Raw genomic sequence first — 15,000 nt, 5'->3', positions numbered from 1 at the left:
TTGCATAATTATAAGCTGTATGAAGTACTATTCTTCGAGTGAGCATTTTTTTATTTCTCAGAGAAGGATTTTACGTTAGCTTCAGAGAACTTCACGAATCTATCGCTCACCACTTTTCACTGACTTTTTGCACAAACAACCATGCAAAGGTGGGAAATGACGTCATCAACAAGGAAAACACGCCACTCGCGTCCCGGATGTAGTTTCGTATGAATTTTACGAGTGGTGTATTTTCCAGCAAAACACTCCTGTCTATATAATAATAGACATTTAGTTTCGCTTCTGGCCTGGGTTGTTCAAAAGGTGGATAACGCTATCCACCGGATAAATCATTATTCAGTGGATGAAATCTAGCAAAAACCAATTGAGTTATTAAGTGGGTAGTGATTTATCCAGTGGATAGCGCTATCCACGCTTCAAGCAAATGGGACCTGAGCTGCTAGTCCTGCATTTGGAAGAAAGCATTGAAAAGGATTGGAAACGATTTTCTGCCCACATAAGTAGGCTTAGTTTCGTGCCGGCTTCCTCTTTTGAGTAAACTACTTACTGATACAATTTCTCTATCGTCGAGTCACTGGAAAGACTGAGTGACAAAACCTAGAAAAATAAAAAAAAGTAGATTTTTTAGCAGTTCATTGGGTAAACAGCGGGGGGTCGATACTTTTGGCAGCCGAAGCCAATGTCTTTTGAAAGAAACGTTAAAATCATGGCATGCTAACCATGCTTGAATTCAGCTCTGTGACTAGAGCGCAATTGACGGTTGACGTGAAAAAGGTGGCCTTTGGATGCAGTGTGATGCAGTTAGAACAGACGGATTTCTGTGCATGTCACCACACCATGGTGTTTTAAATTCAACACTGAAAAAACCACTGAGCCTTGCACAATTTCGTGTCCTTACCCACGTCATCTTCTCATATGGTACGCAAGTTTGTTAAGTGGCTTGCGCACTCGTTCGCAAGTGCAACATTAGGGAGCTTTACTACGATGGGAACGGCAACGAGAACGTCATCTCAAAACATAAATTCGCGCTATTGTAATCACTTCGCGACTATTCCAAGCTTGGGGTGCAGGGATGGCGCAGTGGTGAGAGCACTCGCCTCCCACCAATGTGACCCGGGTTTGATTCCCAGACTCAGCGTCATATGTGGGCTGAGTTTGTTGGTTCTCTACTCTGCACCGGGAGGTTTTCCCCCAGGTACTCCGGTTTTCCCCTTTCCTCAAAAACCAACATTTGTTGATTTCAGTTTACAGTGTCCGCAATTAAGGCCTGGCCAGACGCTTGCAACATTTCAACACATCTTGCAACATTGTTGCATGATGTTGTGACGGGCTGGCCAAACGCACGCAGCATTCTCAACATTTTCAACGCAACATGTCAATGTTTATTTGCCCCAGGCGCCTGGCGCGCAACAAGTGGGCCTAGCGTGCATGCCCTAGTGCAATAATGTTGCGTGAACGCAGCCAAATGAGTACAACATCATGCAAAATCCAAAATGTTTGACCGCCTTCAAATTTGATCCAACATGTTGCAACATATCGCAACAGGATGGCCAAACGTATGCACCATGTTGTGCCCAACAAGCTTTTTATTAATAAGTAAATAAATAAGTAAATAAATAAATAAATAAATAAATAAACTAATTTTAGTGCATGCATGTCTAAAATAGCTACCGCATGCTAGTACCTCGCCATCTGGTAACCTAATCTTTAAATCCACCATGAGTGCAGACTCCCTATCATCAACCGCCTGATCAGATGTGGCGCAAGTCGAGGGTTCTGTTGTATTCTCTGTAAGCTTAGCATGTTTGGCCTGTTAGATAAAAACGTTTACTGACTATAAAAATACAGTCGTATTTTCACATGGTTGAGTTAAATGGGATTAGAATGGAAGGATGTTCTTTGCGCGTTCTGTAATGTATACATGATGTAGCGGCTAGTATTGAAGAGTTGAGGAAACTTTTAGAGAAGGAATACCAAATTTGAGAAATTGGCGATTCCTCTGTTGGACAGTCGATGGCCATTGAATGTTCCTACACAACAGCCAATGGCTCTAAACAAATCCAAATTTTACAAATTACACTGTACGTTCTGGAGCTGGATTGCCCAGAAATAGTCGTGTACGTAACTTGAAATGTTGGGTGAATATTTTGAAGTTTCCGTGTCACCGCAACTCGCCTTTAGTCAATCATGTCATTTTTGTCTTAGGTTATAACTTGAAATTGTGAAAAGCTATTTTGAAAACGATTTTAATGTAATCAAGCTGTCTACAACACGAAATTTATTGAATTTTGATCGGAAAGCGTTAGAAATGCAGTGTCCCTTTTAACTAACCTCGAATGCAAGCATACCTCTCAAACGAAAAGATTGTTAAGAAAGACTAAAACATATTTCCCGCTTCACTGATATAGAGCGGCTTTCAATTGAGTGTCGAAAGTAATTCGCGAATTGCTTTGGTTTTGAATTACTTCAATCAATGATTGGTTCAAAGTTCTCGCGCCACTTTTTCAACCAATCAAAAGTGAAACCAAAACCAATCGTGGCTCGCGCGTGCACATTTTCCCGCGCTTTGTGTCGGCTACTTGTAATTACTTCGAGTTTTGATTGGTTTACTGGATTGTCTCCGTCCTTTTTGATTTGTCAAAGTAATTACTTTGGTTTTGGTTTTACGACATTCGATTGAAACCCGCTCTAAGTAGACGACTCGTTACAACGTGATTGATAACATCCATGTCATGACAATACAGTCTTTTATGCATGCGCGTATCAACGAGCCAAATTGTTAAATGCATAATTGGTACCTTTTCTAACTTTTCATCCTTCATATCTCTCAGCAAATATTCCCTTTGAAGTTTTTTTCTTTGTTTTTCCAACCTACAGGCAAAGAAAAGAGATTAATTTGCAACGTCTGGTTTTGGCGAGAAGCGAAAATAAGATTTCTTGTTATTAATGGGAGGTTGTTCTCATTCAGATAAAGTAAAAGTCATGTATTTTAACCTAAGTATTGAGACCGTTTTAACTCCAGATGAAAGTAGATTTGCAACTAATTTATTTCGAGAAGCCCTTTTTCCGGTTAATGATGATTAAAAGGCTCTAAATTGACTAGCAGCCTTCTAAGGTTGAAGTTAATTAGATCTTGGCAATGTCTTGGCCTACGGCTCTGAAAGGCTTCCCAAGAAATCATGACAAGTGACAGACTATGGAATATCATGGCATGGCGATGATCTGGTGTTAATAATCCCAGTCTTGGCCATAAATGTACCATTTGATTACCAGGATCATAAGCGTACAAAAGTTTTTGCCTTACTTCGCTTCTTCAATGGCCTCCAGCCTGACTTTCTCCTGAAACTTATGTCGCTCAGCCATGGTTTTATGGTATCTTGACACCGGTGCAGGCTGTAAGGAGAAAGGTTTTTCATTTAATTGGTACATGTATTTGGTTTGAGACAAAACACAGTCACATTTGGGTACAATGTTAAGCTTATTGTGTCAGTTTGTGGACTCTGCTTTTATTATAAGTACTGTAGTAGGATGGCAAAATTTTATTATTTAACGATGGAAATTAATAAAAAAGGTAAAAAGACAAAAATCCTGTCACCTTTACTTGGAATGGGCTTTAGCTTTTAGACTTAGAATTACATGAATGGGATTAGAAAATGAATTTTGTGAAACCAAACCAGCATAGAAATACTATGCAAAGCACTTTCCTTGGTAAATTTTTGTAATAATTCACACTTGTATTGATGTATTGAGATGAACATTGGGGTGTTCCATGCTGGGTGGAATGAAAAATGCTTTTCGTACACGTGGGAAAATGTCTCTACTCAGTGCTTGAAGTGACTTTTCAAATACATGCAGGAATTATATGATGTCAGTATGAATAATGACATATTAGTGCAACTTACATGTACTCCACTGTCAGAGGAGCTACCAACACAGAGAGCCTGGGTTGTATCTTGGCTTGTATCACCATGTGGCATAACTTCTGATGCTGGTGGTTTTACACTTTTGTCATAAGGATTCTGGTTAATCCTAATCAAAATAATTATTGCTAACGTTAAAAAATAAGTTTGATTATTAGTACATGTAATTGCATAGACCCCCCAAGGCAATTAATGAATAATTTCACACATACTTTCAAAGTTTTCACAAAATTGCCCGAGTCACGAAGCGACAAGGGCAATTTGGAAAACCTTGAAAATACAAGTGAAATTAATACTTAATTGCACGAGGCCACATTGTGATGACATGTTTATCACATAAAGGGCAAAATTATCAAGGGAAGCTCATTCAATGCCACGACAAATGACAATCAACTCAACATGCTTTCATTAATTTTGGTTAAAGTTCAATTCAATAAATCGATGCTGTCAACAGAAATAGCACTTACCGTAATTCAATTAATCTGTATTTTACATGTTAAAATCAGAGTCAGAGTCATGTTTAAATCAGAGTCAGAATCTAGAAGAAGATTCTCTTGTAACTTTGCTTGCTCTGGATGGGCACGTGTTAACCACTCAGGATCAAGAAATCATACCCTCTTGATTACCAAAAATGCCCTTGTCCTTAAGAAAAATGCCCTCTGTCTCAGCCAATCAGCATCCAGCAATTTTGCCCCATATGTGATAAGATGGAGATATTATTATTCTTTGGTGCACATGCAATCCAATTTACTCTTTTAAATCCCTTAGGAACTCAACAAAATTAGTTACCAGAATCACATGACCTTCAGTGAAGCGTGTAACTTGCAACTCTTTTCCTTGGAATTTTAGGACACCAATTTTACGCCCAAATATGGACCAAATAAGATTGAAGCTGCACGCACGGGAAAATGCATGAGCTATACGTACGTCACATCCAAATAAGGTAACTTTTAAACTAAAAAATCCCCAGCTCTGAATCAGATTTAAAAATGCTTCATGGCCATGAGCTTCTGTAGGTACTTGATCATTTGGACAAGGGCAGAACAATGTCAGCCAAAATTTAAGTGTTTTCTGTAGAGTCCCAATTATGTTACCTTGGCTACAAATATGTATAACACTAAAAGCAAAGATGGGCAACAACAGTTTTGCTATTTTTAGTAAAAATACTTTCAAAATGTAAGAGATGATGGTAAAATTAACAACAGTGCTCAAACCCAGATAAAAGTAACAATAGAGCTCATGTCTGCCTCCTATTCAAAGCAAGTGTAAGTGCGAATTTTTTTTAAAATGGAAATTAGTGTTCATTCATAATATGTAACGTGGAACTAAAATTACCATCACAATAACTTTGCCCTTTGCAGTTTTTCCAGGACAAATATCTTTCCACAAGAATTCAAGTGCAATTTGCAATAATTGGATCCTCCTAAAATTTTTAAGTTCTCATTTTTGTATCGATTCGGAAATGTACTTGAAATTTTAGTATTTTCTACATAACATTTACCATTAATCAACCATTTAAGATAAAAAAAAAACCTTTGAAGTTTTACCAATCAATGGCAGGCTGAACTCCTTTGTTTTTAGTTGCAACCAGAGCTTTCTCAGCAGCAATAACATCATAACCTAAAGGTATGATAATTATATTCATTTGGTACAAGTAGCTAGAATACGAATAACAGACTGTGATTACATGATGTTCTTCACCGTTTGTCTTCAAGCATAAAAGAGAAAACCTATAATTTCATCTGCAAGGTTTTTATCAAAATAAAATCCAACAAGAAAAAATTGAAAATAGTATCACGTCTAGAAAACAAAATGGATAGTATCTTATTAGCAATGTACTGTCAAATTAACTCAGTACCCATTTCCTGCATATATGAAAGCAAAGTTAAGTCAGCCTTGACATCTTGATCAAACAAACTCTCCCCTGAAATGAGACAACAAAGAAACGTCAATGTTTTTTAAAAAGCTTATTTAGTATTAGACTTAGTGCTAAACCCCATTGTATCCTATTTCATTGAAACACTGTATTCGAACTTACCTTTTTGTGATGCAAGTTTCAGCACCGTGCCACTTTCATTTGAGTGTGAAGGACCACTATTGACATGCTGCTTTGCTTCATTTGGAGATGAAACTCCAAATGCTTCATCAAGCAACAGCTTTGTTCCATCTAGCTTTATTGAAGATGGAAGAACAAGAAATTCCCCTTCCTGTAAGTTGGGAAATACAAAAAAACAGTAGACGGTATACGGGTAATAATCATGGTATTTTTCATTACCTAAAGAGCAGATTGTACATCTTCTGTTCACTTACAGTATGTTCAGAAACGCTAGTAATTAAATGCACCAGACATTCCAACCCTCCCACTTTGATGTGTTGCCTCCCGTTCTCCCAATTTTTTTATCAGATTTTCTCGATTTATCATGAAATTCTGAAAGGAATTTGCGGTCTGAGTGTAAAACATTATATGTATTACACTTTCTTATCCAATAATGTCTAGCCCAGTCTCTCCACTGAACACCTGAATTGTGCAGACTCATAAGGCCAGTCTTGCTCCATTATGGTGGACAAGTGTGGCTGAGACTCCAGTGGTAAGAATGAAGACCTTAAAGAAATACCACAAAAATGATGTCAAAATGCAGGAAATGCCACTTGAGATAAACAAAATTTGCAAAATTTCCTGGGGGAATACCTCCAGATCTCTACAGGTTTGTGCCTTTGGTACCAAAAAAAATACTCCTTATTTTCTTTAAAAAGGGGTTAGAATGTCTGATGTACACCCAATTTTGATATCCAACACAAAGAATTGTGTTAAGTCTAAGCATTTGATGCTTCTTTCCAACAATACATCTAATACTGGTAATATGCACCTTATTTACTTGAAGAGCAGATCTTAGGGGACACTATGACGCTGTCTGTATTCTCGGGCATGTGTGATGTTGAAGTTTGCAAAAGAAGAAAGGGACAAATTGTCCATGATGCGTACTGAAATCAGCATGCATCTGATAATTTATTATCATTACTGATCACTTGCATTTCAGTACCAGTGTCTCTTTCTATTATTTAGAATAGATTCTTTAACAAAGCAATCAAAGGTGTAACACTGTTGATAAATGATAAATGGGTTAAAATTGGGCTTCAATCCCTATTAAACTCCACAAAAACTTTTATACAAATGCAATTTATCAGACAGAGCCCATGTTAGATACAGAGGACACAGAGCCTCTGATTTAAATAAACATTGAATACTGTATAAACACACGATTAACTACTGCAGCAATGGCAAAATTATTATTCATGATAATATCTGCTTGGAATGCATTTCTTCCCACAATTCAATAAAAGACAAATACCTGTTCAAATCCTGAAAGCAAAAGGAGAGTTCTTGCTTGCTCTAGCTGCCAGATGGCTGAATTGAATTTTGGATTACCTGAAATTTGAAAAAAAAACTATTCTCCCTTTACAATTGGAGATAACTGACTTCAGCAAAAATTAAGTGATTGGGTACCAACCTCCCGGTACACTGTTACAATATACATAAGATTTCTATCTATGATCAACTAGACTAGGATCGAATTACCTCCTTGTGTTAGACTGCGCTGTGTGCTGAGATATAGTGGATTAAACGGATCTTGAAACATGGCGGCAGTGAAATAGGACATCGAATCTTTCGCCTATCACTTATAGAGTCACGTGAACTACAGCTACAATAATCGTGTCAGCATGTCTGCTACAGAAACGGCGCCTGAAGTACCGTCACCTGACAGCCAGCCCAGCACAACGTTTGATGAGCCGAAGAACCAAGACACTCCTCCCTACAACTCAGAACCTACTACTACCTAGGACTCTAAACCTCGAAAGTGAAAAGAAAGAACTGCGACAACACCAGCAGGCTCAAGCCAAATATTACAACCCGTCAGCAAGGGACCTACCCAGCCTCTCTGAAGGTGACGTTGTTAGAATGAAGCCATTTAAGCTTGGTGACAAGTCTTGGCGCAAGGCCCAAGTTACTGCAAGGCTTGACGAGTGATCGCACACTGTTGAGACGGAGGATGGAGCAGTCTACCGCAGAAACTGACAGCATCTGCGAACCACGTCTGAACCGCCAGCTGAACCCAGCAAAGCAGAGCCAGAACCGGATACATGTATAGCCAGTGCAGATGAAAAGGCGACTGCAACAACAGCATTTTCCCCCGATCAGGGTAGTGCCCCTCAAGAGCCACAACCTGAAGTGGCGACCGTCCCGGAACAGTATCGGAGGTCAGAGCGACTCAGGAAGAGCCCAGCATACCTCAAGGACTATGTCTGTGATTAGACTAATGATTTTAATTTTTTTTGTTGCTGTTATCATAATGATTAGTGTTTATCGCTTATTGATCGTCTTGCATTGAACTCACCAACCGATAGATTTGTTCTATGGACCCTTTGATTCTGCACTGAAATGACACTGACGTTTTTTTCATCTACCGGTATTTCAACCTTCCAAAAGGGAGGATGTTACAATATACATGTGATTTCTATCTATGATCAACTAGACTAGGATCGAGTTACCTGCTCGTGTTAGATTGTGCTGTATGCTGAGATATAGTGGATTAAACGGATCTTGAAAGTTGGAAGTTCGTGGAAGATGACGTGGAAGTTCGTGGAAGATTGTGGAAGTTGTTGAAGAGGGAACAGAAGGTGATAAGGGGGAGAAATGGATGGGAATAAGCCTATGATATTTGACCTTTTAACAAAACTGTCCCGTTTCAGATTTTCATTCCAAATGTACACATTTATCAATACTATGATACATTACATGGACAGAAAAAGGAGAGAAGAGCACATTAAATTACACAAATGGGGAAATAAAGCAAACTGTGTGCAGTGATGCAAGTAGCTTACATGTAGGCTTTCAAGTTTATCTGCACTGCCACATGCAATTAATTGGCATGAACACATACATAATTGTCCAAAAAAAAAGAGTAAAGTGTAAACCGGGTTATTATAAATGCATGTATTACACAATTTATAAAACATGATAACAAAGTTAATTAAGGCTATAAGCAGACTACACTTAGTGACAAATTGAGTGTTTATAGAAGATACATGCAGCTTTGTACACGTAGTAAGTTTTGAAATTGGAAACTCGAAAAAAAATCTGAGTACCAGATGGGACTTGAGCCCACTTTGCACACTTACAGTAGGTGGTTGTTGGATGGTACATGTACATCTCAGTTATGCTTTAAGGTAACTTTGTGATGCAGTTATAAGCTATGCTTTCACTTGTTATTTGACTCTATAAGTGTGTTATATATACATGTAGTTTTTATAAAAGTGACGACACATTTAAATTTGCAAGACATGTTTCGGTCGTGCAACGACCATCTTCAGTTGAAAGTAGAATTAATTTGAAGTTACATTTGAATTTATAATATGCTAAACAAAGATAAATAACAACGTGAAATAAATTGGGAATCTAACAAAATAGCCAAAGGTAACAAAAAAGAGTGTACAATGGAACATGTTGATTAGAACGAGAGAGTTAAATTAACGTGATATAATTGCTTATTTAATTAAGCAATAATTGCTTATTTAAATAAGCAATTATATCACGTTAATTTAACTCTCTCGTTCTAATCAACATGTTCCATTGTACACTCTTTTTTGTTACCTTTGGCTATTTTGTTAGATTCCCAATTTATTTCACGTTGTTATTTATCTTTGTTTAGCATATTATAAATTCAAATGTAACTTCAAATTAATTCTACTTTCAACTGAAGATGGTCGTTGCACGACCGAAACATGTCTTGCAAATTTAAATGTGTCGTCACTTTTATAAAAATTGTTGTTAGTCTGCTTCTTTCCAGATACATGTAGTTCTAGTCAAAGACCCACACTTCACCCTTGCTCACCACTCTCCAGTAGATCAGTGGTTAGAGCATCCGAGTAGATCACAGAGGGACATGTGGGTTGAAATCCCATCTGGAACTCAGATTTTCTCCGAGTTTTCAATCAATGCATTATTTCAACAACATACAAGTACATTCATCTACATGTACATCCACATGTCCCAGCACTTGGCAAACTCCTTTTGACTTGTGGCTGTTTTTGCTTAGGTGGCCTCATACACCACAATTGAGCCTTTTTGGAGACATTACGCCAAACCGGTCATTTCTGCTGGAAAGAACACACTCACAGAGGACAGCCAGAACACATTATTTTTGTACTGTTTCTAAATCCTGTTACAAGATAGCTTTATTTATTCCGAGGGACTAGTTTCCTCTATTTTTGATTCAGCAAAAGAAAAAGTAGCAGCACCATTTACATGTGTAATTGATTACCGGTACTTGTATAATAATTATTATTGGTCCATTAATGTTGACATTTGAGACAACTCTGGTATTACAAAGCTGTGGATCTCAGAGGCTACAGTAAAGGGTTCCAGAGGACCACTGAATTACACGAGGGAAACAGTAAGGGTTATATATTAATACAAGATCGTGACCTATGTGTACAGCTTAGCTGTTATTCATAGGCTAGCTCTTCAAATTGTTCTGTTGGGTGCATTAATTATGTTTCTCATAACAAGTAATGGCACCAACTTTTCTCAGGTCAAACGCATTTTATTCTGGTTTTCACATTACCCAAATTTCCAATTTGGAATATTTTCAAGGTTTCGGAATATTGTCTGACAAAATTATAATAATATTACCAACTAAGACAGGGTAAATGTGAGAATGATAATTTTATACACATTAAATGAAATGGTGACAATGGAAGTCACTGGAAATTAACTTGGAAAAATCCGAGCCCAGATGGGATTTGAACCCATGACCCTCCGTGATCTAGTCGGATGCTCTAACCACTGAGCTGCTGGAGACTATGGCGAGCAAGGTCGAAATGTGGGTCTTTGACTCGAGCTGCATCACGCAGCTACAGAGTCAAATAACAGCAGCATAGTATCACGCAGTCACATTAAAGCATATCTACGATGCGGCCAACCAACCACCCACGTGAGCAAATGTGAGAATGATCATGGAGGGTCGTGGGTTCAAATCCCATCTGGGGCTCTGATTTTCCGAGTTTCCAGTGGGTTCCATTGTCACCATTTCATTTAATGTTACGAGATGGTACCTGATGTCATGAGTTGTTGTCACTGACTCAAACATGGCAGGTCCAAAACACAGGTCAAAACTAGTCATCCCTGTTCCAGTAATGAACAACTAGGCCAAAAGTTTCCCCTTGGACTGAAACAACACTTTTGTAGAGTTATCAGGGCTAGGAGACACTTTTGGTGTTGTTTATTTGTCTGTAGCACAGTGACACGTACGTTGACCTGTGTTATACACCCACCTCCTCAAACAGTATTAGATGAAGCTCCTTTGCTGATTTAAAAAAGATTTTGAATTTACAGTACATTTAATTGAATCATATGGAAAAAACTTGAATTTCTTGTTCAGGCTTCAGAGCGTGAGATTACATTGAGGAGTCTGACTCACGTCGCATAATAGTCTCATTAACTCGTAATCTCATTCCCTCTGGCAAAATTAAGCAAAAGTCAAGTTGATAATGAACGCAAGTTTATCTTTCATTTAACAACTTACTTATTCTAATTTTTCTGTATTTTGGATTCTCAGGGTCTTTCACAATGTTGTTGAAATAAACTTGCATTAGAGAGAGTGCATTTTTGGCCTGATCTGTCTCAGAGATAGCCCTTAAGGAGTCCTGTAAAAGAAACAGAAAACAATACGGCTATATTATAACAAATGGCACATGAAATTAGCTTGCACAAAAGCGAAAAATAATTCTAACCAAGGCAGCCTCCATTACTGCGCCTGTGGCTATTCGATCAGCGGTAAGTGAACATGGGCAAGCATGCGCACTGTGTTTGAAAGAAGAACGAGTGCAAGAGGAGCAAGAGTTTATCGAAGACAGCTTCCTGTTATACAGAAAAAGTAACGTGCTTCAAAATGGTATGAATATCGTGTATACTTGTGCCAATCTTACTATTCATTTGGCACAAGTTTATACAACCCCTCATCGACAGATGGAATGGCAAACCGAAGCTCGAGGGCGTGAAAGCAAATTGTGTCAAAGAATCAAGCCACAAGGTACACGTAAGCTCAGCGTCATTGATTTTGGTAGGAATAACGTTTTAACAGCGTTAAGAATTGGTTAATTCAAGATTGAGTGTTAGAATGAAGTAAAGTACAGGATTATTTATTTTTACCCACGTCGATCGCCTATCACAAGGTGACGAAATTATCAGAATTACTGTAGTCACGACACGTACGTGTTCGAGCAATGATGTAAAACGTTATTTAAAGCAGGAGGCACCAATTTCTTACCACGCACGCTTTTATTTGAAATTTTTCACAAAGAAAACATCAATGGCTGGCCACTATTGTGAATTGTGTTCTTGTAACGGCATCGTTTGAAGAACGAAGTTGGGTATTCTGCAGTTTAGCATAAAAGTGCACTTGAAATCTTACTTGAATAGGGAAGTGAACAATATTAATAATTGCATTATATTTGGTTCATCAATGTCAGTAGTTTCTTGTTAATGTTCCTTGTATTGGGCTTAGTCAGCTACATGTAATGTTGGGATGGTAATAAATTACATGTGTACTGTGGGGTTGAACTGAGATCCTGTCAAAAAAGATTAATTTACAGGCTAAGTTTACCAACTTATAGACTAATGAGGTTTTATTTCCCTTTTTGGAAATTGATGCTCATGTTCTTATTGGCCATGACAAAATAAGTGCAATATACAATGTATATTGTATAGGGTGACCGGTTTCTTGAGAGCTTACTTAATCAAAGCACGTTTCAATTCTTTTTTGATTAAAATAATAGAAGGGGATGATAAGCATCATTGTTGATGGGGTTTATCAGCTAAAATCTTAAAAGTTAAAAAGTTTTACAAACTCGGAGCTAAAAGTTAAAACTTATGAAATATTTCGTCCGTTTTTCAACCGGACTTCATCAGTCAATGATATGAATGTTAAAAAGATGAATTTTAAAAAAGGGTTTTTAACGCCTCTTGGGGGTTAGAGTTGTGTCATAGATACATGTAGCTGCTAATTCGTAACCATTGTCTCTGTTTAACGCCGGTTTCGTAAGTTTAATTTGAATAGCTTCTTTTATCCTGTGTTTGAAGGTGTTAACTTCGGTTGATAGTACTTTTGTCTTATTTGGGTCCACCGAGTGGCCCTCCAGGCAACAATGCTCATGAATAGCTGATGAACTTCTTGATTGGTGTTCTTTCACTCTGATTTCCAGAGAGCGGGCCGTTTCGCCAACGTACTCCTTGTTACACTTCTCACAATGGATCTGGTACACAGTACCGCATTTCTTGAGATTGACAGTTGTGTCCTTGACACGTACCAATTGTGATCTTAGAGAATTGACGGGTTTATGAATAATTGTAACCTCGAGTGACTTGAAAGCTCTTTGCAGGCATTCCGAGATTCCTTTGATGTATGGCGTTGATGCATAGATTTTCTTCTCGTTTTGAGGCTCTTCAGTATCTTCTGTTGACTGATGAAGTCCGGTTGAAAAACGGACGAAATATTTCATAAGTTTTAACTTTTATCTCAGAGTTTGTAAAACTTTTTAACTTTTATTATGCTTCCGGAGCAGGAAACAAATGTTTTTGACTGTACATGTAGCTAAAATCTTGTTTGGACTCATTGCTCATCACAAATTGTGCTTCTTGTAAGTTTTTTTAAAATTCAAGACCTTTTGTTTTTCTACGTCAGGATCCATTAACCATTGGTGAGGCGAACTCTGGCGTGGCCCCTGCTAAAGAAGGTCTTTTAAATGGTCATGTGAAGTCTGACTAACAACTGAAACATGCCACATTCCATGCAGTCAACCCTTTCCTGAAGAACGTTTGTGAACAAGGACCCATGAAGACTTTTGGTAAAACCCAATAATGGGACTGTCAAGAGTTGGAACTACAATAATTATTTACCTTGTTTACCGTCTTCAATTATTGTTGTCTTTGTATGGGTAATGTGTAACACATGAAATCATTAATTGTCTTACTGAGCATTAATTTTGTTTAAAGTTAAATGTTTTTAAATGAACATTCTGTAGCAAATATTTACAAATTTGGATTCTGGTAACTAGGAGTACTGACCTGAAGACGGATTGCTTATTAATTTGACAACAAACAGGAAATATATCATAGAACTGTGCTTAAGTACTCAGGTAGATGGCATTTTTAGTCACTTGGCAACTGTAAAATGATCTTTAAGGTCATATTTAATGTCTGCACGTATGAAATTTTTGTCAAAACTATAGATATAGTTTGGTAATCATTTCTATAAAAAAAATAATGTAAGGCTTTTATTGTTTATTTATGGTAAAAGTATCGTCAATTGCATTTTTCATGTACCGTTCCTCTGAAATATTTGAGTAAAACTACTGTATCACTAGTAATGGGAGGAGAGTATAGTGAATACCAAAGTTGCGCCATCACATTTTTTTTCAGTGTCTAGAATTCAGATTGCGAAAAAAAATTATGGAAATATGAAAATGACTCTCAAGAGCAGCTTTTTTTACATGCACTGTTACAGTAGCAAAATGGTCCTCTCTCAGCATTGCTGAAATTTTTAGCATACATAAATCACAGTTCCAAGTCTACATGTATAGTACTGAAGGTGACTATTGAGTGACTCTTAATCTACTCAAGGCCCTCCTTCCTCCGATGGGTCTATCTTGCTGTTGTGGCCGAAAGAAAAAACGTGTCTTTCAGTATAAACAGATGAGCATTTATGCACAAGGGACTCATTCATATTGTTTGTGCAGAATTTATGGCTGGGAAATTTAACCCATTGACTCCTGGAGTTCCCCACTGACGAGTCAAATCGTCTGGCGTTAGATAAAGTAAAATACTAAGTCCAGCCGGTTTTGGCATCAAAGGGTTAAGCTTATTCCTGGTACATGTACATATACATCCTGGTTGGTTTTCTTTTGCTCTTTCAGGATGTACATGTATGTTCCATTAACATTTCTTGTGTCTTAAGCCTTTAATTATACGTATCCCTTCTCTTTTAAACATAAATATTTTTCTGTTCTGATCCTTCGAACTTTG

At 37.7% G+C, this 15,000-nt stretch overlaps 2 protein-coding genes and 1 long non-coding RNA gene across 11 annotated transcripts in view; 1 reads left to right on the top strand and 2 right to left on the bottom strand.

Annotated features, from left to right (window-relative positions):
- Positions 1-11,833, bottom strand: part of LOC137992751 (uncharacterized) — a 20,519-nt gene extending 8,686 nt beyond the window's left edge. Inside the window, exons 1-11 of the mRNA XM_068838258.1 lie at positions 11,712-11,833; positions 11,504-11,624; positions 7,271-7,347; positions 5,959-6,127; positions 5,779-5,844; positions 5,468-5,540; positions 3,903-4,029; positions 3,305-3,393; positions 2,799-2,871; positions 1,685-1,810; positions 548-597 (exon numbers count right to left, since the gene is read on the bottom strand). Of these exons, the coding sequence (XP_068694359.1) occupies positions 548-597; positions 1,685-1,810; positions 2,799-2,871; positions 3,305-3,393; positions 3,903-4,029; positions 5,468-5,540; positions 5,779-5,844; positions 5,959-6,127; positions 7,271-7,347; positions 11,504-11,624; positions 11,712-11,726 (986 nt within the window). The 5' untranslated portion in view covers positions 11,727-11,833. The remainder of the gene's footprint in view (positions 1-547; positions 598-1,684; positions 1,811-2,798; positions 2,872-3,304; positions 3,394-3,902; positions 4,030-5,467; positions 5,541-5,778; positions 5,845-5,958; positions 6,128-7,270; positions 7,348-11,503; positions 11,625-11,711) is intronic.
- Positions 11,784-14,345, top strand: LOC137992754 (uncharacterized). The gene is made up of 2 exons (XR_011121740.1): positions 11,784-12,010; positions 13,661-14,345. It is a non-coding gene; the product is annotated as an uncharacterized lncRNA (long non-coding RNA).
- Positions 14,151-15,000, bottom strand: part of LOC137992750 (thrombospondin type-1 domain-containing protein 4-like) — a 62,606-nt gene continuing 61,756 nt past the window's right edge. For all 9 annotated transcript variants that reach the window (XM_068838254.1, XM_068838253.1, XM_068838251.1 and 6 more), the window contains one exon: positions 14,151-15,000. This exon is cut by the window's right edge and continues 336 nt beyond it. The gene's annotated coding sequence lies outside the window, so the exon portion shown is untranslated.

Source organism: Montipora foliosa, chromosome 2, assembly GCF_036669935.1.
Source record: "Montipora foliosa isolate CH-2021 chromosome 2, ASM3666993v2, whole genome shotgun sequence".
Classification (NCBI taxonomy): domain Eukaryota; kingdom Metazoa; phylum Cnidaria; class Anthozoa; order Scleractinia; family Acroporidae; genus Montipora; species Montipora foliosa.
This window is presented reverse-complemented; position numbering and strand designations above follow the sequence as displayed.